Source organism: Canis lupus, chromosome 35, assembly GCF_003254725.2.
Source record: "Canis lupus dingo isolate Sandy chromosome 35, ASM325472v2, whole genome shotgun sequence".
NCBI lineage: Eukaryota > Metazoa > Chordata > Mammalia > Carnivora > Canidae > Canis > Canis lupus.
Window position 1 is genome coordinate 7,445,119 of NC_064277.1, and position 27,344 is coordinate 7,472,462.

Here is a 27,344-nt window from a genome sequence, read left to right on the forward strand (position 1 = left end):
ACGCCCCCCACCTGCCCAGGGGCCGCCACCGCCTCGTGAAGGGGCGGGACTTCCGGCGGGCCGCGCCTTCCGGTCGGGCGGGACTTCCGGTCAGGGAAGTTCCCCCCGCGCGTCCGGGTTGCCGGTGCAGGTGCGTTATCAGCGCGTGGCGCCCGCCTTTCGCGGCGGAGCCTCTGAGCCGCGTGCTGGGCGGGCGTCTGCCGAAGGGCGGTCTCATGGGCCGCAGGTAGGTTCCTGTCCCAGCGCGCGGCGGACGGCCTCCGGGGCTCTGCGCGCTCCCGGGATGGACTACCGCCGGCTGCTGATGAGTCGCGTGGTCCCGGGGCAGTTCGACGACGCGGACTCCTCCGACAGGTGCGCGGCCCCCGACACCCCGACCCCGCGGGGGCTCCGCTGCCCCCCCCCCCCCGGCCCCCTCGGCTTTGGAGGGAGACCAGTAGTTGTCTCGCTTCTTTCCGCACCCCCGCGGGGTCTTTTATCCCACTTTGCGGCAGAGCCCCCCAAAGGAGCCCCGGGTCGCTTAGCATCGCTGAGTCAGGCGACTGTCTGCAGCCGGGGACAGCGGGGAGGAAGCCGATTTTTCTTTAAAAAAAAATATTTTATTTATTTATTCATGAGAAGCAGGCTCCACGCAGGGAGCCCGACGCGGGACTCGATCCCGGGTCTCCAGGGTCACGCCCTGGGCCGGAGGCGGCGCTAACCGCTGAGCCACCCGGGCCGCCCAGGAAACAGATTTTTGCCTCTTGAGCTGCATCCAACGTCCAGAAGGTATCGGAGCGCCTGTTGTGTGCAGGTTCTGTCGGCGGCGCTGGAGACGGTGATGAATAAGACAAGAGTCCCTGCCGTCGCCTGAACATTGCCTTCTGCATGGGAGCGAGGACTTGACGATGGGGTACATAGAGATAGTCTAAGAGCCCCGAAACAGATGTTAGGCGCTAGTGCAAATAATTGAAATGAGTTGATAGGCCGAGTAGTTGACAATGTCAGGGGAGAGGTAAGTCCGGATCGGAAGGACAGAAAAGGAGCTAAAGTCGGGAAGAGCAGGAGGGAACAGCAGTTCAGCAAGAGGAGACAAGAGTGCAGAGGCCCAGCGGGGCTGCCCCTTCTGGCTGTGAAGGGAGGATCTAGAGGCCACGTACCTGGAGCACAGCAGGAATTGGGAGGATGGCGAGGCTCTGATGTAGAAACGAGAAGGGGCCGGGTCATGTACAGCCTCCCAAGCGATGACAAGGAGCTGGCGATGTTTTTCCAGGTCTTAATAGAAAGAAAGCCATAGGAGAGAATTTTAGCAGGGGAATAACACAATGTGATTTATGGTTTAAAGGAATTACTCTTCCAGAGAGGATGGGCATGGATGGAAGCAGTTCAAGGTTGATAAAATGGGGGTGCCTGGGTGGCTCTGCCGGTTAAGGGTTTGACTCTTGATTTCAGCTCAGATCGTGATCTCAAGGGTGGTGGGATTCAGGCCTGCATCCGGCTCAAGGTAGGCGTGGAGCCTGCTTAAGATTCTCTCTCTCGCCGTCTCCCTCTGCACCCCACCTCCACCCTCAAGTCATGCACTCTCTCTCTAAAGAAAAAAAATGATAAAGTAATTCAGTTCAAACATGACGGGAGCTAGAGATAGGGTCAAAGAGATATGTGTTGGAGGTAGAAGTGACAAGATCTGGTGGTGGATCGGATGTGAGCAAAAGGAATGAAGGATAACGCCTACGTGAAACTAAGAGTTCCTTTGGAATTACAAGCAGTTTTTACTTTATGTTCACAGTAAGGATTCATTACTTGTAGGTTTTATTAAATTGTTGATCGTTTTCTGTGTGTCACATCTAATGTCAGTGGGTAGGGATACATTGGTAAACACCACCCTGACTGACACAGGGCTTGCATGGGAGGAGGGGAAACATTAAATAATTAGACAGTAGATGGGGATCCCTGGGTGGCTCAGGGGTTTAGCGCCTGCCTTTGGCCCAGGGCACGATCCTGGAGTCCCAGAATTGAGTCCCACGTCAGGCTCCCAGCATGGAGCCTGCTTCTCCCTCCTCCTGTGTCTCTGCCTCTCTCTCTCTATGTCTATTGTAAATAAATTAAATAAATAAATAAGTAAATCTTTAAAAAATAATTAGACAGTAGATATTTGCATTAGAATTGGGTAAGTAGTACAAAAGAAAAGTGGATAAGGAATAGGGAAGACTTCCCTGAGCAATTGATCATAAGCTAATACTGGAAGGTTACATAAGATTTAGCCAGAGAAATAGGATTTTATTTCAAAAGCATTCCAGATTTTTGTTTCCAAAGAGGCATATATAAATCTTTAGGGAAGAAGTAGGAAGAAGAAACACAGCCCAGTGACGACTGGTGAATAAACAGTAATGAGTGTGCACTGGTTTACCATCCATCACTGGAAATATCCGCTATTCACAAGACTGAAGATAAATCAGTGGATTTTGTGACCCCACCACACTTCAGAGTTTCTTGGCAATCTTTAGAGACATTTGTTTGTTACAACTGGGTGGTGGGGGAGTGCAGAGTAGCATCTGGTTGGTAGAGGCTAGAAATAGTGCTAAACGTCCTACAAGGCACAAAACAACTTTCCACAACAAAGAATTGCCCAGCTGAGGTTGAGGAGTTCTGGTACAAATGAAGTCCAGCTTAAACATGCCACTCTAGGTTTATGGCAATTGAAGGATCAAATTAAGGATTATATTTATGGGGCAGCCCCGGTGGCGCAGCGGTTTAGCGCCGCCTGCAGCCCAGATCCTGGAGACCCTGGATCGAGTCCCATGTCAGGCTCTCTGCATGGAGCCTGCTTCTCCCCCTCTGCCTGTGTCTCTGCCTCTCTCTCTCTCTCTCTCGTCTCTATGAATAAATAAATAAAATCTTTAAAAAAAAGGATTATATTTATGAAAATGACAGTGTAAATCCTAACTTCATTAAGGCAGAAGTGGGTTTCCTACCTGCTGTACTTGTTTAGTAGGACTTGGAGAATGAGCAAACAATGGGAATGGCGCTCTGAAATCTGTTTTATTGGGAGGTGTGGTGGAAGGAAAACTTATACATTTATTAGTATAGATTTGGTCTGTTGCAGCACAAGTAAATGTTTGAGTAAGTCACATTAGAGTTATGTGTAAACATGCTGAAACATTGGTATTTCTAGTGAAAGTATTGATTTGAAGACCGTCAGAGAGCAAGGTGATGTTCAGTTTGAAAACCTGCAGAAGAATGTGTCTGAGAAGGCAGGTGGAGATGAGATGGAGGAGGAAGAAGAGGAGTATGATGAGGAGGAGGACGACGACTGGGACTGGGATGATGGAGTTGGAAAACTCACCAAGACTTATATCTTCAATGCAAGGTGTAACCCCCAGGTAATTTATAAATGATGCTATACATCTTTATGTTATTGTTTATGTCATCTTTTCTCAAAGGACTTTTTGCCATTCTGGAATCGACTAACCTGAAAGATTTCCCTCAGGTTATGTTGCCCCGTAGCCCCAGCCTTTAACCATTTTCATTCTTCATCCTTTTCATATTTCTGATAATTTCCTGGTTGTAGATTCCTTGCATAATCAGTAAATTTTTTTTCTTTAAAGATTTTATTTATTCATGAGAGACACAGAGAAAGGCAGAGAGACTACAGACAGAGGGAGAAGCAGGCTCCATGCAAGGAGCCCGATGTGGGACTTGATCGAGGGACTCCAGGATCGTGCCCTGAGTCAAAGGCAGATGCTCAGCCGCTGAGCCACCCAGGCATCCCAATAATCAGTAAATTTAAAAAGAGTTATTTAAACTATGATAAGATGATGAGCTTTAAGATCTGCGCGGGAAAGGACGTGAATAAGCAGTTCACTACAAATAGTTAGGAAACATAAAGAAAAAGTTCAACTTCCTTAATAAAATGCAGGTTAAATATGTAGAGATGCCATTTTTTTCAACTATGAAACAGATCACAACCCAACATCTATAATTGCTGGTTGAGTAAATAAGTACAGTTACTTGGAGGATAAACTGGCATGTAATAATAGGCTTTTAAAACATAAAATAAATGCTCTGACTCAACAGTTCTTCTAGGATTGTGCCAGGAATAATGTTACAAGAATGATTCTCCAGTATTGCTTATAGAGAAACATTGGAAGCAACCTTGATTAAATTTACCATAGGACTGATTTCACATGATGGGATATTAGGCAGCCTTAAAATAGGTTGCAGTGGAAAACTATATTAATGATATGAAGATGTGTTTATGATCTACCATCATTTACTAGGTACAGAACACAAGTTACTAAACTGTGTAGAGCCTTCTTCTCACCTGGAAGTACTTAGTGTTCCAGGAGTTTGCAGAGTCCTAGGATTAACATGGTACATTTTCCTGGAGCATAAAGGTTTCTGAAAGAGATGAGAGGGACAAAACCAACAATATTTCTTTGAATATTAAGATTACTATATCATGGACTAGAATCCATGCATTTAAAAAATAACCAGATGAATTTCACCCTTGTGGTCTTGTTTTGGTAACTCCTCCATTGATTCATTGTTGAGACATTGAGCTATTTCAACATAAAGAGTGTAATCCCTTTTAATAAAGCTAGAAAAACAAGTAAGTTTACGTGTGTAAATGTTAGCTATTTGAGTAGTGGGGATTATAGGTGATTAAACTTTTACCTGTGTTTTTTTGCTGTGAACCTGTGTTTAGAAATGTTTGAGAATTTATATTTAGTAGTAGACTTCAAAGAGGTCTGCAGCAAGAAAAAAGTCAGCCTCACACTTCCAAGTTGAAATAACAGGATCAAGTCAGCAATTCCTCTGCACCCTTTTTATCTTACTGTATTCTCTTATTTATGGGTTCTTTCTTCTCTTTTTGCTATTATTTAAGTTTGTACATAGTGCCACTATAAGTTGATAAGCCTCATACTTAATCTTTCCCTTTCTGTGGACAGTAGGCCCAACATGAGACTCTTAGAACTCATTTAATATTGGTCTAATTTGTGATACACTTCAAGGGTAAATGAACATTTTCAAATTTTAAATCTATAAAGCAGTCAAACTAGAAAAATGCACTTAATTTTAATTTGTTATTTATAATAATGAGGAATGCATTGTAGAGAGGTTAAAAAAAATGCAGATTGAACAGTCTCTTTTACCCATCAACTTTATTCTATTTCAAATGTCTTTTTAAAAACATTTTTGCACAAATATGATTGATCCTTAACCTGTTTTTAGGGTACTCATTTAAGTATTGATGCTTTAATAGTTAACTGTGAGCTAAGGAAAAAGGCACATGATAAAGAACCCTAGATCTGTATTTCTACGTAGGGCGTTCAACTCTGAAACTCCTGTCTTCTAGGCAAATCGACAGACTTCCAACTGCAATTCAGCCAAAATGTCTACTCCAGCAGACAAGGTCTTACGGAAATTTGAGAATAAAATTAATCTAGGTGAGTTCATGAAAATATATTTGGGCTCTGAGGAAGCTCTTCAGAAACTGTGAAGTCTTATAAAATGTTACTAGATCAAGAAATGAGTGTATTCAGCATTACTGGCTGACTAATGTTTAAGGAAGATAAAAATCAGTAATTTAGAAACCTGGCTTTAGGAAGAGACTTTAACTTTTGCTTTTCTAGGTCTGTTTTCTCTACTGTCGAGTTATAAAGTTACAGTTATCTATTTAAGTTTCATTTTTGAAAGATACTCTACATGTGACAAAATATTTATAAAATAAGGAAGATAGAAGCATTCTATTCAGAAAGTCTTTTTTTCTTAAATGTTTACATTGTGGATTTTTTAATTTTCAGATAAGCTAAATGTTACCGATTCTGTCATAAATAAAGTCACCGAAAAGTCTAGGCAAAAGGAAGCAGATATGTAAGTAATTTAACTATGAAACATGGTTTATAGGGACTAATTCTACACAAATTAAACAATATCTTGGTCATAACTCTTTTGGAAAGGATAGTTCTTTGTATACTTAAACCAGTTTTTTCTTTTTTTATTTTCTTAAATGAGGGTATCCTTTCCTTAATAAGTTGAAAATATTGAGTCTTAAGAAGTGTACAGTCAAGCTATAGTCTGTGAAATTCACAGATGTGCTCTAAGGATGGTAACGGGTTATAAATTAAAATGTAGATTAAAATGTAGTTTAAAATGTTAGAGTGTAAAAGTGTTCCCTTTTAAGAATTTATTAAAATTTTCTCTCTTCCATGAAATATTTTTAAAAATTCAAGGGAAGATTTAAAACTAGTAATATAACTAAGAATAGTTTCTATTTATTCTTTTCAAAACCAGTTCAGAACTGGCTAAGTTCTATATCCTAATAACTCTAAGGTGTTAACAATATGTTGTAGAAAGTGATACTAAGATTATACAACTAGTAGTGTTAGAACTGAACTTTAGGGCCACCTGTGTGGCTCAGTCAGTTAGTTAATTGTCCAACTCTTGATTTTGGCTCAGGTCGTGACCCTGCGGTCATGAGGTTGAGCCCCTCATCAGGCTGAGCAGGAGTCTGCCTGGGGAGTCTCTCGCTTGCTCGCTCACTCACTTGCTCTGTTCCTGCCCCCACTTGCAAGTGTATTGTACGTGTGCATTCTCTTCCTCCAAAATAAGTAAATCTTTTATTTATTTATTTATTTATTTATTTATTTATTTATTTATTTATTTATGATAGTCACAGAGAGAGAGAGAGAGAGGCAGAGACACAGGCAGAGGGAGAAGCAGGCTCCATGCACTGGGAGCCTGATGTGGGATTTGATCCCGGGTCTCCAGGATCGCGCCCTGGGCCAAAGGCAGGCGCCAAACCACTGCGCCACCCAGGGATCCCATAAGTAAATCTTTAAAAAAGAAAAAAAAAACTTAAAAACCAGTTTTCTTCTGGTTTATTGCTATACCCAAGAGATTAAAAAAAAAAACAAACTTTTTTCTTTTTAAAAGTTTACTTATTTTAGAGAGAGAGCACATTTGTGCGTGCGCGCACACACAACACACACACCAGCAGAGGGAGAGGGAGAGGGGGAGAGAGAATCTCAAGCAGACTCTCCACTAAGCACAGCGTGGGAGGACAGGGGAGCTTGATCTCACAACTCTGAGATCATAATCTGAGCTGAAATCAGGATTCTGATGCTCAACCCCAAGATAAATAAGCTTTTAGAGAGCTGCCATAGTCATTTGTTATTTCATGGAAGTGTTTATTTGAATCTTTATGAGTTTAGATGAGTTTGCTAATTGAGTCAGTAGTGAGCTGAAGCCAAACAGAGTTTGCACTTTAATGTAGAACCCAGTAACTATCTTAAGATGATAAAGACTCATGTCTTTGTAGAAAGGGACTCTAAAGTGAAGGTAGTATAAATGACTTTAATTCTGTGCTAATAGAATCATTAAAGATTTAAGAACAATATTAACAAATTCGATGTGTGTTTTTTTTGCAACATAGTTCACTTTACCCCTGCTGGTCTTTTTATGTAATCCTTCTGAAATATGGAGAGAATTATTCTTTCTTCCTGCATATGTGCTCCTTTTATTCTAGGGAATTGAATTGATGATTAAGGGAACATGAAGGAATCATCACTGAGATAAACTACAATGAAATTAGGAAATTTGTTTTTAAAGAAACTACCTATTTAGGAATTTCACAAAATGATTTACATTTGGGAACTTTTTATTTTGGTTTCTGAATTTTGATTGTCACATATACTTTTTTGGTTTTGGTTAGGTATCGCATCAAAGATAAGGCAGACAGAGCAACGGTGGAACAGGTACGGCTTAAATATGCTGCAAGCTCTCATTTTATTTTTATTTTTTTGAAGATTTTATTTTTTTATTTGAGAGAGAAAGAGCATGAACGGGGCAGGGCAGAGGGAGAGGGAGAGGGATGTGGGATTTCATCTCAGGACCCCGTGATCACAGCCAGAGCTGAAGGTAGATACTTAACAGGCTGAGCCACCCAGGTTCCCCTCAAGCTCTCATTTTTGAATAAGCATTACTTTTCTCTTGGGATTATAGCTTGCATTCATTCATTCTTGCTTAATGCTAATGTTATTTAAAATTACTCTTCTTGTGGTTTTGAGTTTAGAAATCTACATTTTGCTTCATTTGTAATAAGACTATTAATAGATAAATTAGAGACATGCTTCCCTCTGTGGCCATCATGCAGTGCTTTCATCTTCTCTGGGGAAGCAGAATTTACTAAAACCAGAAATCTTTTGTCTTGTTTTAAACAAGGTCAGCAGGAATTTTGTGAGCTTTTCCAAAAGATAGGTATCTGCCACAAAGCAGGTGTATGTGTATGTGTGTGTGTAATTTTGAATTAGGAATTTCTTACTTTAGAAGTTAATGCTTGTTTTATTCTTTTTATTCAAGACTGGTGGAAAACTTTCCCATATGTAGAGAGTTTATTCTTTCTATTCAAGAGTGGGGGAAGATTTTCTCATATGTGGAGAATTGTGCTTGAGTATTAGCATTGACCTAGATTTTTGATGTGAAGAAAGTTATAGAAAGGGTCAGAACATTGCTACTGCTGCCTGCCACCCTTCTCCACACCCCTACAGAGAGAAATAAGCTCATTTTGCAATAGTAGCCTCTTCTACCCACAGATCCTTGGTTTGAGATATAACCACCCCTGCTACTGTCCACCTCAGCCCACAAGGGAGGCACACCAACCTGAGTTCCAAAAGCACTTGTACGGTTGAAGAATTCCACCTGTAGTTAGGCGGGAGTAGGTCTGGGATCCATGTCTTCATTGTCCTCTAATGTAGTTACTTTGTGTGATGTGTGTGTGTGTGTGTGTGTATGTGTGTGATAGAAAACAAAGGGTAGTCCAGCCAAGAGAAGTGAGGCAGCTCTAGTTTTCAGACCCTAAAATAACTAAGGCAGGAAATCCTTTTTGTCCCCTTTCCAAATTAATTTGGAATAAGAGTGTGTATCTTGACCATAAACGGTCTTTTAAGTGTCTGTAAATTTATTCACTTTGTGTGTTTGTCTTTGCCTATTTGGCTTATAAGCCATTTTGGTGCGTTTTGCTCCTCCTGCGCCCTGACTTGGCTTCCATCTGATTCTGCCTGGCTCCTTCGGCCCCAGCTCTAGTTGCCATAGGTGCAGTTTGACCTTTAGTCGTGCAGTCTTCCAGGATTTTCTTCTTATTAACCTTAGGTTTCTGGTATGACCGCAACTGCATCGCTGCAGGACAGACCCTAAAGCATAGTTAGACTTTCCCACTTTACACCTTCTCCCTGGAGATGCTGCTGCTTGAAATTGTGTGTAAATATGTGGCTGCTTTAGTTCAGGCATGGACAGGACCAGGCTTTAAATCCGTTGCCTTCTTTTTTGTTAAAGAGGACTTTAGAATCCTTTTTACTCAAGACTGATAGGTCTGGGGCACCTGGGTGGCTCAGTCAGTTAAGTGTCTGCCTTGTTTCAGGTCAGGATTCCTGGGGTCATGGGATCAAGCAGGGAGCCTCCTTCTCCCTCTCCCTCTGCCTGCTGCTCTCCCTGCTTATGTTCTCTTTCCCTCTGTAAATAAATAAATAAATAAATAAATAAATAAATAAATAAATAAATAAATAAATAAAAATTTAAAAAGAAAGTTGATTACTCTGACTTCTAAGGAGATCCTTTTCCTGATTTACATGATCATCCATAGCGGAGGTGTGCAAATTCTTTAGAGGGTTAAATAAATACTTTAAGCATTGTGGCTCACAATGTGGTTTTTTTTTTTTTTTTTTTTTTTAACAACTATTTTAAAATGTAAAGACCATTTGTAGCTTACAGGCTATAGAAAAACAGGCTGTGGCCTGGATTTGATTCATGAGCTGTAGGGTGCTGACCCCTGACTTAAAGTTGCATGTCCAGTACAGTGGCCACTGAGCACTTGAAATGTCACTAGTCTGAATTGAGAATTGATATAAACATAAGCACACCGAATTATGAAGAGTTGGTATAAGAAAAACACAGTGTTACGTCTCTTGCTGGTAGCTTTGTATCAATCATGTGTTGAAATTGATAGTGTTTTAGATATACTGGATTAAATAAAATATATTAAAACAAATTTATCTGCAATTTTTTTTACTCCTTTTAATGTAACTAGAAAATGTAAAACTACATATGTGACTTGCTTTATATTTTATTAGCTAATATTAGTCTAGAGTCAATGTCTGCTTCCCTTTGACTTGGTAGACTTTCATTTCTGTGACTGAACAAATTTATTGGTTCATCTCTTATTCCTTTGGCTTTTGTGTCATATTTATTAAAAATTGGAGTGAATAAAAATATCATAATTGAGACTCATCTAGTCAGCCAGGGTAGCATAGTACTTAAGCTTTTCAGTTTAATAACAGTCAGATGTCTCAATGAGAAATATTTGATACAGGGACGCCTGGGTGGCTCAGTGGTTGAGGGTCTGCCTCCGGCTCAGGGCGTGATCCTGGGATCTGGGATAAGTCCCACATCAGGCTCCTTGTGTGTAGCCTGCTTCTCCTTCTGCCTGTCTCTCTCTCGAGAATGAGTGAATAATGAATAAATAAATAAAATCTTTTTAAAAAAAAGAAGAAGAAAAGAAATATTTGGTACTGTCTTACTAAACTTTCTGGTTTTTTGCTTTTTATAGGTGTTGGATCCTAGAACACGAATGATATTATTCAAGATGTTAACTAGAGGAATCATATCAGAAATAAATGGCTGCATTAGCACAGGAAAAGAAGTGAGCTTTTCTTTGGATGCCTGAATGTTTTCATGTTAGTTTTCTTACTTCAGCTACTAAATGAAACTAAGGCACTTAATAAATACATGGTGCCTTTAAAAGAAAAAGGAAAAAAATACACAAGTCAGAATAGTTTAGTATTTCTAAAAACAGCTTTATTAATATTTATGCGTAGGCAGGAGGTTGTACACAGAACTATACGTTTTCACCACTGTTACTATCCTGGTTCACTGAGTGCAGGTAATGCTCACAGTAAGCATAGATGGTCAGATTACTGCAGGCTTGAGTGCTTATCACATAGTTACTAATGGGCACAGGGGATTAATCTAGGTTCTCTGAGTAAATGAATCTCTTTACCATTTTTTCTTTGTATGTGGATACAGATGGCGTTATTTTTATTTTTTTAATAATAAATTTATTTTTTATTGGTGTTCAATTTGCCAACACATGGAATAACACCCAGTGCTCATCCCGTCAAGTGCCCCCCTCAGTGCCTGTCACCCAGTCACCCCCCCCCATGGCATTTTTAAATTAGCAACTCTTTCTATGGGAAGCAGTTCTCAGTAAAACTCAGTTTATAAATGATGAAATAAGAATGTCTTGAAATATTTTTCACACACTTGAGAGAGGAAACTGTTCGAAACCATTTCTTGTCTGTAAAGTGGATCTTACTATATGTGTAAATTAGAGCTCTACTTACTATACCTTTTGGTATGACGTTTTGTAATTGGCATATTCGGATGATGATGGTATTGCTTAATGCATGTCGCTTCAGTTCACTTGAATTTTTTAAACTTTTGAGGATAGAATCAAATAGAGTGAAAATTAAAATACTGTTTGTAGTTATTTAACACAAAGTTCATTTCTTTTTGACACAAAATAGGCTAATGTGTACCATGCTAGCACAGCAAATGGAGAGAGCAGAGCAATCAAAATTTACAAAACTTCTATTTTGGTGTTCAAAGATCGGGATAAGTATGTAAGTGGGGAATTCAGGTGAGCTCAGATTCTTTTTCCAGTTGGCCTAATTTCTGTTTCCTAAAATAAAAACTGGAATAATGGAATGTTTGGAATAACAAATATTTTTCTTGTTCCAGATTTCGTCATGGCTATTGTAAAGGAAACCCCAGGAAAATGGTGAAAACTTGGGCAGAAAAAGAAATGAGGAACTTAATCAGGTAACTCTCTGGGGCATGTGTCTGTGCTGTGCTCAAGATACTGGCCCTTGCTCCTTCCTGCTGGCTCCCAGTAGATTCTGTCCAAAGGTGGAGACTTGTAGTGATGTTCATGTCTGTTAGATCTGCTGAGGTAAGCAGAAGCAACAAATAAAAACCTGATCTTCTCTCTTTTGAGAACCCATTACAGAAAAATTCACATTCACATCCAGCAAGGCTGGATCATTTGAAGCACCTTGGAAGGTGTGTGAAAGCATTTAAAATTTATACTGAGGATGATAGGAGGCTATTGCAAGATTTTAAACAGGGAAATGACAATCAGGTTTTGAGGCTCACGTGTCATTTTTTATAGGCATTAGAGTTTTAGATAGTTTTGTTAGGTCCTATACTATTATCATAGTTTCCTTTTCTTCAGTCCAATTTTGGACATATTTATATATTCTTTGTGCTGACACTTCGATATTAGGTGAGGGCAACTAACCTAGTTGAGATCAAGTTTTCTCAAAAATTTGAAGGTATTCTTTTCCTCCCTTTTTCAAATACCTTTTAATTTTTTATATGCTGTGCATTGGTGACATATGTTGGATATTTTAGTATTAAGTACTTGTTTTGAAAGTCTTCTGAAATCTTCCTATGTTCACTTAGCTATCAGGTATGAATCCAACTGGTTTTTATTTTGTAAGTAAACTCTACACCCTGTGTGGGACTCGAACTCACAACCCCAAGGTCAAGAGTCATGTGCTCTACCAACTGAGCCAGTCAGGAGTCCTGAGACCCAACTGTTTGATTACTCATTGTTGAGTCTAATCAACTCAGAGGACATATCTGCTGCATTTCATCAGTTCTGAGATGCACATTGCACAGTTGGACATCTCTGGAATTGGGCTGAGCACTAGAGGCAATAATTTTTTTTTAAGGTTTCATTTATTCAGAGAGAGAGCGCACACAAGCTCCCTGCTAAGCAGGGAGACCAACTTGGGGCTGGATCCCACAAGTCCTGACATCATGACCTGAGCTGAAGGCAGATGCTTAACTGACTGAGCCACCCAAGTGCCCCACATGAGAGGCTGTGAGATGTAGTTAAATTGCCAGTGTTGTGTCATTCTTGGTTGTGCATCATGGTACCACTTAAAATCACTGGGCCTTAGAGTTGATGAAATACAGTAATGCAGTTGAGATATGTTGGGCCTTAAAGTTGATGAAATACAGTAATACAGTTGAGATGTGTTGGTGCTGTTACCTTACAGTGATACTGATCTTGTGTTCTGTAGCCATTTAATTTGCTGGAGATTCTGTGTCACCTTTTCATTTGTCCTTTTATCTGATTGAATACTACAGACTAAACACAGCACAGATCCCATGCCCAGAGCCTATCCTGCTGAGAAGTCATGTTCTTGTCATGGGCTTCATTGGTAAAGACGACATGTGAGTACATGGAATGCCTAATAATTACATGCTCAGAAGTGTGTCTTTAAGTGCTTTGGATTATCCAGTGTTATGACCATTTCCCATTTAAATAGCTCCTTTCAGCTTGGAAGGTTTTTTGTGAATCTTTTCCACTATCATGCACAGAGCTGCTCATTTATTCTACTTTAGGTCCCAAAATGTTTCAAAATAACAAAGTTCACCCTAGTTTTGAGGGATGTTTTATACAGTAAGCTGGGAGAACACCTGTTTCTTGACAATTTTTTGCATTGGTACATCTGTAGTGACCCAGATTTTTTAGTGATGATTTGTCAAAAAGTCCATGTAGCAATGTATTATAAACCAAGAAAACTTGTTCTGGGCATTTTCTCTTAGTTTATTTTATTTGTATTGAAGGCCAGCGCCACTGTTGAAAAACGTCCAGTTATCAGAATCCAAGGCTCGGGAGTTGTATCTGCAGGTCATCCAGTACATGAGAAGAATGTATCAGGATGCCAGACTTGTCCATGCAGATCTCAGTGAATTTAACATGCTGTGAGTGTGTTTGGTCCCCGAGGAACTTCCGGTATGGCGTTTCGTGTCCTTTAAAAAAATGAAATCTCAACCCAAGAAGTCATTTTTAAATTCTAAAGTTTTAAAGTTGGCTTCCACATGGTCATAGGATAGCTATGTGTTCTCTACCTGTAGTGGCCTTCGTCACAGAATTGACCAGCTGATCATTAATAGAGTGATAGTACTTGGGAAATTGTCTCAGTTTTCATCTCTTGCTAGTCAAAGTGGCCTCTTATCCTTACCCACTTTATTTGATCTATTGGTTATCTCCCTTGCTCTTAAAATAGAATTTTTTTTTAAACAACAACAACAAAAATACAGGAAAGTAGATCCCAAGTCCCTATGTGTCTGGCCCATAGGTACCATAGTGGAGATGTGTACATCATTGACGTTTCTCAGTCCGTAGAGCATGACCACCCACATGCCTTGGAGTTCTTGAGAAAAGACTGTGCCAATATCAATGGTGAGTGGAAATTAGAATTTCCTACCAGCTTATTTGCATATGTTGGTTCTGTACTCTGGTAAGCTCTTGATACAAGATGTTGGCACTAAATTCTTTGATGTGGTGATACTTAGCCTGTTTGCTGGGAGATGGTATATTTTATATTTTTATTCATGTCTTTGTTTCTCTATAAAGTAGTTGGAATAACAACCTTTTCCCTTTTAAAGCTGTACTGCATTTTCCTTCCAACAGATTTCTTTTTGAAGCACAGTGTTGCTGTGATGACTGTGCGGGAACTCTTTGAATTTGTCACAGATCCATCCATTACACATGAGAACATGGACGCCTACCTCTCAAAGGTGAGATGGGGCGAAGAAAAGAACAGAAAGTAGTAGTAATTTGCACTTACGTGGCACTTCTTGGAGACTCAGATTGCTCAGTGTTTGTTCATTACAGCAGCGTCCTGAGACTTTCTCCTGATTTCACACATAGGGAATCAAAAGCCAGTGGGAACGCCAGGTTTCTCGACTTGAAACATCAGGCAAGATTACATAGACCGCCAAAGTTTGTGACTGTTTAGTGAGAAACTTACTTGCTTCTGGTCTTTCCCTTGTTTCTCAGAGGCCTTTCTGAATCAGAGTTTTTGGAATTGTGATAAAATGCACATAGCATTAAACTTACCATCGTAACCACATGTAAGTGGTATTATGTACATTCACGTAATGTTGTGCAACCATCACCATGGTCCATCTCCAGAACTTTGTCAGCTTGTAACATACAAACTCTATACCCATGAAGCACTAACTCCCTGTTTCTCCTTCCCCCCAGCCCATTCTGTTTCTGTCTGTGACATTGTCTACTTTAGGTACTTCATATACATGGAATCATGCTGTCTTTTCCTTTTTCTGGCTACTTATTTCCCTTAGCATAATGTCCTCAACATTCATTCATGGTGTGCAAGTACATCCTGTTTATCCATATATCTGTGAGTGGACACTTGGGTTTCTTCCACCTTTTTGCTGTTATAAATAACGCTGCTGTGAACATGGGTGCACAAATATCTCTTCAATTCCTTTGGGTATCTACCCAAAAGTGGAAATGCTGTGTTGTATGGTAATTCAGCTTTTAATTTTTTGAGGAACTGCCATACTGTTTTCCTTAGTGGTTAAGCCATATAACATTCTTACCAAACAGTGTGCAAAGGGTTCCGATTTCTTCACATACATCTCACCATTTTCTGGTTTTGTTTTTGTGGAAGGATTTTTTGTTTTTTTCTTTTTTTTTGGATTAGCTATCCTGATGGGTGTGAGGTGGTGTTTCAGTTTTGCATTTCCCTGATGATTAGTGATGTCGAGGATCTTTTTTCATGTGCTTCTTGGCCATTTATATATCTTTTTTTTGAGAAATGTCTACTGCAGCCTTTTTCCTGTTTCTAAATGAGATTTTTTTTTTTTTTTTTTTTTTTTTTTGCGCTTGTTGGGTTGCAAGATTTCTTTACATATTCTGGATATTAACCCCTTATCGGATCTGTGATTTACAGGTATTTTCTCCCATTCTTTGTACTGCCTTTTCACTCTGTTGATTGTAGCATTTTGATTTTGGTGTCAGTTTATCTGTTTTCATTTTTCTTGCCTCTCAATCATAGAATACTGGGCACATGGCATGCACATCCTGACACAGTTTTCCAGGTTCTATACCTCTCCATATTCTCCCCATCTCTCCCTTTGCCCATTTTTCTCTACCTTGTCAACATTAGAGTTCTGTTGAGGAAGCTTTCTCTAGGAGAAATCAGACACATGTCATTGTTAGCAGGCTTATTTCTCAGATCATATGAGCCTATAGTAGAAGTGGTTGTACTGTTAAAAAAAAAAAGTGGTCGTACTGCCTCACTTGTCATTGAGTTGTTCTTTTTTTTTATTTTTATTTTTATTTTTTATTTATTTTTTTTTTAAAGATTTCATTTATTTATTCATGAGAGACAGAGAGGGAGAGGCTGAGACAGGCAGAGGGAGAAGCAGGCTCCATGCAGGGAGCCCTATGTGGGAGTCAATCCAAGGTCCCCAGGATCACGCCTTGGGCTGCAGGCGGCGCTAAACCGCTGAGCCACAAGGGCTACCTTTTTTTTTTTTTATTTTTAAGTTGCTAGACTTGGAGCCTAACCTGGGGCTCGAACTCACAACCCTGAGATCAAGACCCAAGCTGAGATCATGGGTCAGACACTTAACTAACTGAGCCACCCAGTACCTCCTGGGAATTAAGTTCTTTTTAATGTGGTCAACCTCTTACTAGACCACGAACCCGCAAGGGATGGGAAATTTATTCTTGTATTGCCAGTTCGTAACCAGTACCTGGAACATACAATAAATATATAGCATTTTTATTCCTAAATTCTTCAGCACTAATTTTAATATCTGAACATAAAATAAAAAAATTCCTAGCACCATGATTCTCTCCTTTTTTTCTGTATATTCTAAGTAGAGAACAAATTTCCAGTTTTATGTGTTTATAAGCCAAAACACATAAGTTTTATGTGTTTTATGTGTCTTGGTCACCTTAGTTGCAGTAATTGTTTGCTCAAAGAGATTCCTTTGGCGGTTTGTTCTTTCTCAGCGTTAGAGACACATACGCAAAATTAGAGGACGATCCACTTCTCCTCTTGGATTCCTTCATTGACTGCTCGCGAATTAAAGGGCAGTTCTTCAAAATCTCAGGTCTTGGTTTTCCTATAATATTTTTGCTAATCACTTAAAAATTGGGAAAAGTAGGGTCTTGAGTTCAAGCCCTGCTTTAGGCTCTGTGCTGGGTGGGGAGCCTACTTTTTAAAAAATATTAGGGAAAGTAATTTTACTCTTGAGGAAAGGGCTAGGAATCCCCTGAGGCTAGATAGTTTGACTTATGCTGTTACTTTTGAGCTGATAGCAGCCTTTTTGATGAGATCCAACAGCTAACCTGTATCACTAGAGGCCTTTCTTTCAGAAGTGTAGGGGTGATACTGATAGAAATGAGAGCAGGTTTGTACTAAAGTGAGAAATGGATGCATCTTCTGTAGGTTGAACATAAAGGAAAGTAACTTTTGTTTCTTTCCCAGGCCATGGAAATAGCATCTCAGAGGACCAAGGAAGAAAGGTCCAGCCAAGATCATGTGGACGAGGAGGTAAGATGTATTATCTATCCAAAGCCATAGGAAACACTTTGTTTTGAGGTTCTGGTTTTCTTAAGGGCATACTAGGTTACGAACTTGATTTTCAGAGAGAAGCAGTTTTCAACTGATGAGAATATTACCTTGTATGTAACATAACTGAGCCAAATTGTATAAATTACATTTAATTACTTCATTCCACTCAGCAGCCTATTAGCCCATTGTCCTAGATGGAGAGCTTTATTTATTTATTTGAACAATTGTTGCTGTGCAGTACTGTGTTACTTCAGGTGTGCAGCAGTGATTCAACATTTATGTACATACTGAGTGGTCACCACAATAAGTCTAGTTACCATCTGTCACCATAGTTTTTATAATATTATTGACTGTATTTCTTATGCCGTATTTATATGCCTGTGATATATTTATTTTAAAACTAGAAGTTTTATACCTTTTAATCCCCTTCATCTATTTTGCTCATTTCCCCATCCTCTCCCCGTCTGGCAACCATCAGTTCGTTTTTCATATTAATGAGTCTTTTTCTGTTTTGTTTGCTCATTTGTTTTGGTTTTTTTGGAATCCACATATAAGGGAAATCATTTAGTGTTTTTCTTGCTCTTATTTCACTTAGCCTAATACCCTCAAGATCCATCCATGTCACAACAAATAGCAAAATTTCATTGTTTTCTATGACTGAGTCATATTTTATTGTTCGTGTGTGTGTGTGTGTGTGTGTGTGTGTATCTACATTTTCTTTATTAATGGACATTTCTGTGATGCTTCCTCACCTTAGCTATTGTAAATAATGCTGCAGTGAACATAGGGGTGCAGCATCTCTTCGAATTAGTGTTTTTAATTTCTTTGGGTAAATACCCAGGAGTAGAATTCCCAAATTTTGTGGTAATTCTATTTTAATGTTTTGAGGAACCTCCATAGTGGCTGCACCATTTTGCATTCCCACCAGAAGTGCATGGGGATTCTCTTTTTCTTCACATCTTAGCCATCACTTTTTTTTGATATGGTTGTTCTGACTGGTGTGAGGTGATATCTCATTGTGGTTTAGACTTATAGCTCCCTGATAATCAGTGATGCTGAGCATGTTGTCATGGGTGTGTTAGTCATCTGTATGTGTTTGGAAAAATCTCTACTTGGGTCTTCTGCCCATTTTTTTAATCAGTTTGTTTTTTGTTGATGGTGAGTTTTAGGAGTTCTTTATATATTTTGGATATTAACCCCGTATTAGATACATCATTTGCAAATATCTTCTCCCACTCAGTAGACTGTCTTTTCATTTTGTTGATAGTTTTGTTTTCTGTGAAAAGCTTTTACTTTGATGTAGTTCCATTTGTTTATTTTTGCTTTTGTTGCCCTTGCCTGAGGGGAGAGATCCAAAAAAATCAGACCGTATTTAAGTTTACTACCATTGTTTTCTTTTAGGAATTTTAAGGCTTTAGGTCTTACGTTTAGATTTTTCCTCTGTCGTGAGTTTACTTTTGTGTATGCTAAGATAGTGGTCCAGTTTCATTCTTTTGCATGTGACTGTCCAGTTTTCCCAATACCATTTATTGAAGATACTATCCTTTCCCCATTATATATTTGTATCTCCTTTATTGTAAGTTAATTGATCACATATGTGTGGGTTTATTTCTGGGCTCTTTATTCTGTTCCATTGATCTATGTGTCTGTATTTGTGCTGGTGGCATACTGTTTCAATTATTACAGATTTGTGGTATAGTTTGAAATTAGGGAGTATGATGCTTTAGATAGAGAACGTTTTTAAACAAACTCTTGAAACATGATTCCAGAAGGAAAAGCCTGTTTCAGTTCACAAATGTGAATTTTTAAATGTTGACTTCAGTGCCATTGCAGACTTGAAATATTTGTGTGTGGTGAAAAAGAAAATCATTTTAACCTTGGGGATCAGTGTATTTTTTAAAGATTTATTTATTTGAGAGAGTACGCAAGTGGGAGGGGTGGAGGGAAAGGAAGGGAGAATCCTCAGGCAGACTTCACACTAAGCACAGAGTCCAGCGTGGGGCTTGATCTCATGACCCTGGGATCATGACCTGAGCCCAAACCAAGAGTTGGTCTTTTAACTGACTGTGCCACCCAGATAGCCCATAAAGAATTCTAACAAAAATTCTCAAAGCTTATCAGTGTAACGGATAAATATAAGGCACCCTGAATTTATCAACAGTTCTGGCTCCTTTTCACCGCAGCACAGGGTAGATAAGATTTCCATGTAAGAACATATTCCCCTTTCAAAGGCATAGCGAGGGGCAGCACTTGCTAACCACAGTTCCATTCCTTTCTTTCCCACCCAGAAAAGCTTTTGGGAGTGGAAAGAGGGGAAAGAAGAGACTTCGAATCATTTCATGTTTTATCATTAGTAACAAAGTCCTTTTGGGATGCCACACAGCCACACAAGTGTTTGCAGAGAGCCTGGCTGAGAATCAGTGCTGTAGATGATGACAGATTCCTCTGATATGATGGGTGTGGGATGCTCAGGGAATGAGAAAAGCTTGTGAATGACATTTTGGATTTTACTTTCCTCTGTTCACTAGGTGTTTAAGCGAGCATATATTCCTAGAACCTTGAATGAAGTAAAAAATTATGAACGGGATATAGATATAATGATGAAATTGAAGGAAGAGGACATGGCCATGAATGCCCAGCAAGACAATGTGAGTAGTTTGGTTTATTATGTAGCAAGCAAGTTTACAGAGGAAGCTACTGTCGCACACCTGCCACCTTGAATATTGGCTTCTAATCTCGTGAGATGGCTGATTCCATTTGCATTAATAGGTCCTCCGTGCACATTGGATGTAAAGGGAATTCACTGGTATTTGTGAAAGAAAATGGCACATTTGAGTTCAAAAAACTATATAGTTGCAGAAAATGGAAGATTTGTGTAGAAGTCTGGGCTGTAAATGGTTATTATCCTAGGTCCATTAACATACATATTTCAAGGTCTGGAACATTTTTTCCTGTGAAAAGGCCAGAGAGTAAATATTTTTAGACTTTGCAGGCTAAGAAGTAAAATTGAGGCAATTATGTAGGTCTTTATAAAACAAACAGTTTCCCCAAGTTTTTATTGATGAAATTAAAAGCCTTTTATTAATAACTAAATACAGCTTTTCACAGTTCCTGATAGAGAATAGAGTTATTTTGAGGCAGGGGAGGGGGTGAGAATACATTTCATTTAATTGAGAATCAAAGAGTTTTCTAGTATAAAATTGGTGGTGAAGATTCATTTGTAAAAACCATCAGGCTTTGGGTTGCTTGTGGGTAGAGTTTACTGTTGCCTATATGGTTGGTGGGAAAGAATTATATGCTATAAACCTCCTGTGTTAACCAGGAGATGAATTTTAAGCACTATTAGTACAATGTTCTTTTGTAATAATACATGTGTTTTTCGCTGCCTAGTTTTATGTTGATTCTTCTTTTTGTCTTTTTGGTGATAAGATTCTGTACCAAACCGTTACAGGATTGAAGAAAGATTTGTCAGGAGTTCAGAAGGTATGTGTTTGTTCATTTACGCGAATACTCTTTTGAAGCTTATGAAGCCTAGTGTATACTAGAATTAAGCTAACAATAACTAGTATAGATACTTTCAAAGTTTATGGGCATTTTCAGAAATGCTCTATGTTCACTTTTTTTAACTGTAAGACTAAAATACAGGAATTTGTGGTTTATTTATGCCCCTCTCTTCTGTTGTTGCTGAGGCAGCGATACTTTTTATATTTTGGTTTTCATTTATGAACTTATTAATGATAACCATGTGTTTCTTGATCTTTTTACAGTTTAAAAAAACGATAGAATCTGGTCTTATACTGGCACATAACCTGTTGAGCAATCTCATGGGTTTAGCAGCCTTCTAGTTCTGGATTCCTGTAGTGTTTTTTTCTTGAAACAATCTTGTTTTGTTTTGTTTTACATTTTTAGAATGGTGTGGATTAATTCTAATGTAAGCAAAAATAAAGGCAGTTCTTGTTTATATTAATGTTTTGTTTTGTTTTTAAAGTAAGCTCCACATGGGGCACCTGGGTGGCTCAGTCCCTTTAGCATCTGCCTTTGGCTCAGGTCATGATCCGAGGGTCTTGGGATGGAGCCCCACATGAACCCCACATTGGCTTCCTGCTTAGCAGGGAGTCTGCTTCTTCCTCTCCCTCTGGTTGCCACTCCCCCTGCTTGTGCGCTCTCTCTCTCCCCAAAAAAATCTTTAAGAAAAAAAAAAGAAGGCTCCACACCCAGCGTGGAGCCCAACATGGGCCTTGAACTCATGATTCTGAGATCAAGACCTAAGCTGAGATCAAGAGTCTGATGTTGGGCAGCCCAGGTGGCTCAGCGGTGTAGTGCCGCCTTCAGCCCAGGGTGTGATCCTGGAGTCCCGGGATCGGGTCCCACATCGGGCTCCCCGTTTGGAGCCTGCTTCTCCCTCTGCCTGTGTCTCTGCCCCCCCGCCCCCTTGTGTGTCTCTTGTGAATAAATAAATAAACCCTTTAAAAAAAAATTTTTTTTTTATTTAAAAAAAAATAGTCTGATGTTTAACTGACTCAGCCACCCAGGCGCCTCTATTTTAATGTTCTTAATTCAAGACTTAAGTGTGAAGGATCATAGTTTGCATTTTGAAAATTTAACTGTGTCTTTGTTTTGGAAGAGTTGAATTAGGAAAATTCACATATTCAGTCTGTGTTATAAATAGTATAAGGGCAGTTGTGCCTTAAGTTTCAGCATGTGAAGATTTTGTGAAAACTGCCTAGAAAACCTTTTGTACAATTGCCTATTAAAGATTATTTTTTCTTATAAAAAGAAAACTTGTTGGTTTTTAAAAATGTTTCCTACTGCTTTAAAAACTTCAGGGGGTGTGGGTAAGGAAAATTTCTCTTGTTTAAATATTTTCCCTCTTGATTTGATTAATAGTAACTGTTGCTTGAAATTCAATTCATAAGAAGAGAGCCGTGAAATTATGTAAATTGATCTTTATTTTTTACTTCTGCTGTATTTCTCATCCTTCCAGATGCTAGCTCAGTTCTGTCAGTGACCTGGGTCACCCAGTTAAGCCCCAGTTCCTTCATTTGGCTGTGTTTGGGAGCTTCATTGGATGCACTGCTCCCACTCTTCCTCGTGGGATGTTGACACTGTTGTTCTCGATATTTAGTACAGGATATGGTTTTTCAGTGTATACCTGCAGTGCTGAAAAATATGAATTCTAGCATTAACACATTTAATAATAGATAACTAAGTGGTTTAGAATAATGTGGTTTTATAATATTTTTCAAGGTTCCTGCACTTCTAGAAAATCAAGATAAGGAAAAGACTTGTTCTGATTCACAAGACGCTGGAAGCTCTGAGTGTTCTGACACAGACTCTGAAGAGCAGGGAGACCAGGCCTGCTCTAAGAAACCCACTGCTGACGTTGAAGTTGATAAAAAGGTTAGCCGAGAGCTCACATTCCCTTGTTCTTCAACATGGCGTAAAGCCAGTCTTGTTTCTCTTTGCTCAAGTATCTAGATTATGATGGCTGAAAATATTGATCAGTAAGTACTTCTAGTTGTAGTACTAGTTTCTAAGCGTGCACTTTGCCTTCAGAGGTCATGTTGTAGAGACTGGGCTTCTATTAGGAGCTCCCTGGGCACTGCCTAGAGAGAGGACACACTGAATTCATTGATTAGAAATGATTGTCATTCACCTGAAACACAAAGGATGTTGGAGTTGTCCCATGGTGAAATATTGAAGGGCCACTTCACAGAGGATTTGCAGCTCAGCCTGTGTTTCCAGATTTCAAAAGACTTATTCCACTCCCAGCCATTGCCATAAGAGACGCTACTGAGTGAATGACCGAGGACTGCTGTGTAAATGTTACTCTTCTTACCTCAAGCCTTCAGACCTTACTGCGTGTGGGCTCTGAGACTTCTGAGAGACATACCCAAGCTAATGAATGCATTTTCTGTCTTTGTCTACTGCACACACTTTGTTAGAATATTAAAAAGTAGTTGCAAACATTAATCTGTCCTCCCACATATTCCTGTTTGACACTCTTCAAATTTCTTTTAAGAAACCCTAAGGACAGATTTGGAACCAGATTGTACCACCAAATCCTAATCCTTTTCATCTTTTCCTGTTATACTCACTTTTATCCTTTCAACGTATTTTCTCACTTAGTTGCAATAGTCAAATGAATACCCTGTGTGAAATCTGCAGGTTCCTTTACTTTGTTTTTGTTTTACAGGAAAGAAAAAAGATGGTCAAAGAAGCCCAGAGAGAGAAAAGAAAAAGCAAAATTCCGAAGCATGTGAAAAAAAGAAAGGAGAAGACAGCCAGGATGAAAAAGGGCAAATAGAACCAGAACTCAAGACGTAGAGTGATATGTCAGTCGCTTTCCATGCATGTGTGGTGAGCTGTGCCTGGAAGGGGTTCTCCTGGCAGTGTCATGAAGGTGGAGTCATGTGTCCTTGTGTAAATATGTAACAAGCTTTCTGCTCTCCTGTCTGGATCCAGTCACTGCCTCTGGGTGGTATTGACAGAGGATTTATTTAAGCTACTCTTTTAATGAGAACTTTGTATAATTTTATTTTTATATATATTTTTTCCTCCAATATGCTTTTGGAAGCACCATAAATATTTAAATGTGACCGACATCCATAGTCTTTATATAAAAAGGCACTTTGAATTGGCAGATGGTTTTTGCTTTGCTTGTACAAGCCAGAGACCCATCTGAAATCATTTGATCCTAGGGCCACGGTTTCTGCAGAAGGGAGTTTTGCTTCTAAGAGAATTCAGTTGGCTGTTGACTGTTGATTCATTGCGACTCTGTTCTGTGTGCATCGCTGCTTATTTGGGATGCACTTATTCTTCATCATTGTTACTCTTTTAGTTAAGATATCCCAGGTCAGAAGCTGTTTCACATTCAGCATTTGGCTTATTCATTCATCGAATATTTGAGTGTTTTAGGTGCTAGGGATACAGCAGTAAACAAAATGAAAAATTACTATCTTCAGATAGTTTACGTTTAGAAAGCAAAACATTAAACAAATAAATAAAAAACAGTATTTGTAGGTGGTAAATTCTGTGGAGAGAAATAATGCAGAGGAGAGACTGCCTGGGGAAGTGGAAGTTTGCAATTGTAAAATAGGCCACACTGAGCAGCTATATTTGAGCAAATACTTGAATGTGAGTTATTTGCATATCAGGAGTGAAGAGTATTCCAGGCAAAGCAAACAGCAAGTGTGAAGGCTAGAGGCAGAAGTGTTCCTGACATGTTCCAGAAACAAGAGGCTCCCATCACTGAGAAAGAGATCACACGGTGCTAGGCTGTTAGAGGGTTTTGAGCAGAGGAAGGATATGATCTGACTTGTGTTTTGGAAGGATCTCACTCACTCTGGCCTCTGTGGAGACCTGAGTAGGAGGCGAGGGCGGGAGACCAGAGAGGCAGTTTCTGTAGTAACCCACATGATAGATGGTGATGGCTTGGTCCAGGTAGCAGTGGACATGGAGAGAGTGGTGGGATTCTAGGTATGACACAAAGGGGAGTGAACTGGATGTGCTAGGGGAATATATGAGGCATACGACAAAGTGAAGGATGACTTCAGGATTTATGACCCAAACAACTTGGGAAGGAATGTGGCTGGAGTGGGATTGGGGATAAGCTTACATTGCAACAAAGCACAAAGGTCAAAAGAAATGACCAATTTTATTTTTTTTCCCCATATACTTCATATTAGAAATCCCTATTTTAACCCTTGCATCAGAAACAATTGCTATAAACTTAATTTCCCTTAAAATGAAGCTTGCACCTGGTTGTTTGAGGATTGGTGGGCTACTGGGTTGGTGGGGGGAGGGGGTAGTCAACTGAGCTTTTAAAATATTAGGTCACATTTATTATGTTCACATACTATTCTCTTCCTGACTTTAAAAAAGTTCAAAATCGGGCAGCCAGGATGGCTCAGCGGTTTAGCGCCTGCCTTCAGCCCAGGGTGTGATCCTGGAGACCCGGGATTGAGTCCCACATCAGGCTCCCTGCATGGAGCCTGCTTCTCCCTCTGCCTGTGTCTCTGTCTCTCTCTCTATTTGTGTATGTGTCTCATGAATGAATAAATAAAATCTTTAAAAAAAAGTTCAAAATCCAAAATGCAGTTTCAATGAAATACAACAGTAGACCCTCTAAAATAGTTTACAATTAGCCAAAAAGAAAGCAGAAACAGACTTAACAATCCTGTATACGTTTAGAGGTTTTACGTTCAGGATCTTCCCTTTCATGTACTTGTTTGGTCTTAACTCTCAGACAAGGTGTATTTGAAGGGCTTAAGCCCCTCTTTTTGGTGAATGCAACTCAATTACAAAGTTTGCAATCAAGTTCTCTGGGGCAAAAAGCGGTGTCAGCATGATATAGAGACCATGCATTCTCATTTGCATTGCTGTACGGAGGAAGTGGTTTGTAAGACACCAAAATTTGGAACTGTTAATATTTGGGACTGTTGGGGGATTCTAATTTGAGGACCATTTTTCTGATAACTGTTTTGCTGATAGGCCATTTCCTCGTTTGGATTCAGGGCAACAGGCCGTACCAACTAGTAACCATTGCTAACTGGCTAATTTGTCTGAAGCCATATTTCCCCATCTTTGCCTTTCTCACCAGAAAGCTTGGACGAAGGAGCCTATTCTTAGGCAAACTTAAAGTAGGGCTACTTGCTGACTTTGATTGCTATTGAATTTTGACTACTCCACAGGTTCCAAGTGCCCATGGATTGATTATTGGTGGTTCAGTTACTTTCCATTTGAAGAGGTGAGGTTTGGGTCTTGACTCAAAGGCTGGTGTATAACTTTGTCAGTTATAGATGCATCTGTTTTCCTGTCCTATTTTGTTGATATTTAATCCTATCAGATAATGTTAAGTGTTCCTAAAAGTCTACTGGGAGAGATGTGGAGAATTTCTTCGAAGCACAAAATCACAGCTACCTCCTGTGCTGCTTCCTTCAGTAAAGCAGTTTCGGAATGGAACTTCCTTCCACTGGCCCAGGTGCTCCAGCATTTGAGTATGGCCTCATCCTCACACGAAGAGGCAGGAACCGTGACAACTGTTGGCCTTGGTCTGACCAAACAGGAACCCAGGGCTCTGGGCTGGCATCAGGTTTTCTTCAGCTTTATCTTTACTTGATGAAGATGGACTCAAGAGGTTGGAAGACTCTAGGGTTTGGTCCTAAGAGTTGTTTGAGACAGCCTCTCCTTTTCATGAATGTTATCTTGAATTCAGTGCAAGCTCTTTGCTGTTTCTTGGTAGTAGGCCTATCCTGTTCCGTGGCTGTGATTTCATTAGTCTTTCAGCTCAGAAAAGGAAGAGTTGGGAAGAAAAAATTCTAGAAGCTGGTAAAAATTCAGTTGAAGGACATCTCAGATGTCATGAATTTCAGATGAGGAAATGCAAAATCCTCTCATTTTCAAAAGCTTGACAGGTTTTCTAATTTTTAATTGTCTATACATGTCGTAAGGAGAGACCACACCCATCCAGAGCTCTACCTTGATTTCTTGGGGATTACTTTTTGATAAGGAAAGAGTTGCATGGATCAGCAACTCAAAATATAGTTTCCTGGGAAGATGTTTTGTGACCACATTAGATATGGACAGTGTTTCCAACCACATATGGGTGATCATGAAGCAAGAGTACTTTATGTTGAATTTGGATTAAGTTACCATACTCCCTATGTTTTGGTTGCAGTTTTTAACTTCCATAGCCTTTGGGTTTGTGTTGCCTTGAATATAAAGGCTTTTATAAATGTCCCAGGGGAAATTGTAGTACCAGGTATCGAGTCATTTAAGCTAGTTTCCAAAGGACAAGATGCCTTTCTTGCATCTGTGTCCTCCAGTCTGTCCCAGTTAATAGTGTTGTGGAAACTTCTGCACTTGAATTTAGAGAACCAAGACTTGAATTGGTGGAAT

General features: G+C 39.6%; 1 protein-coding gene across 2 annotated transcripts; it reads left to right on the forward strand.

The window, feature by feature from the left end:
• Window positions 1–62: 62 nt before the first annotated feature.
• On the forward strand, window positions 63–25,539 carry RIOK1 (RIO kinase 1). Of its 2 annotated transcripts, none has more exons than XM_025444907.3 (17): window positions 63–354; window positions 3,152–3,359; window positions 5,336–5,426; window positions 5,784–5,853; window positions 7,694–7,736; window positions 10,583–10,675; window positions 11,559–11,671; window positions 11,773–11,853; window positions 13,189–13,275; window positions 13,672–13,809; window positions 14,187–14,290; window positions 14,522–14,628; window positions 17,358–17,423; window positions 19,973–20,092; window positions 20,874–20,927; window positions 22,692–22,844; window positions 23,641–25,539. In XM_025444907.3, exons 1-17 carry the CDS (start codon window positions 284–286, stop codon window positions 23,749–23,751), a joined length of 1,710 nt encoding a protein of 569 aa, XP_025300692.1. In that variant the 5' UTR covers window positions 63–283; the 3' UTR covers window positions 23,752–25,539. The 2 variants fall into 2 exon arrangements, with proteins under 2 accessions (XP_025300692.1, XP_025300697.1); XM_025444912.3 differs by lacking the exon at window positions 63–354 and adding an exon at window positions 691–892.
• Window positions 25,540–27,344: the final 1,805 nt, after the last annotated feature.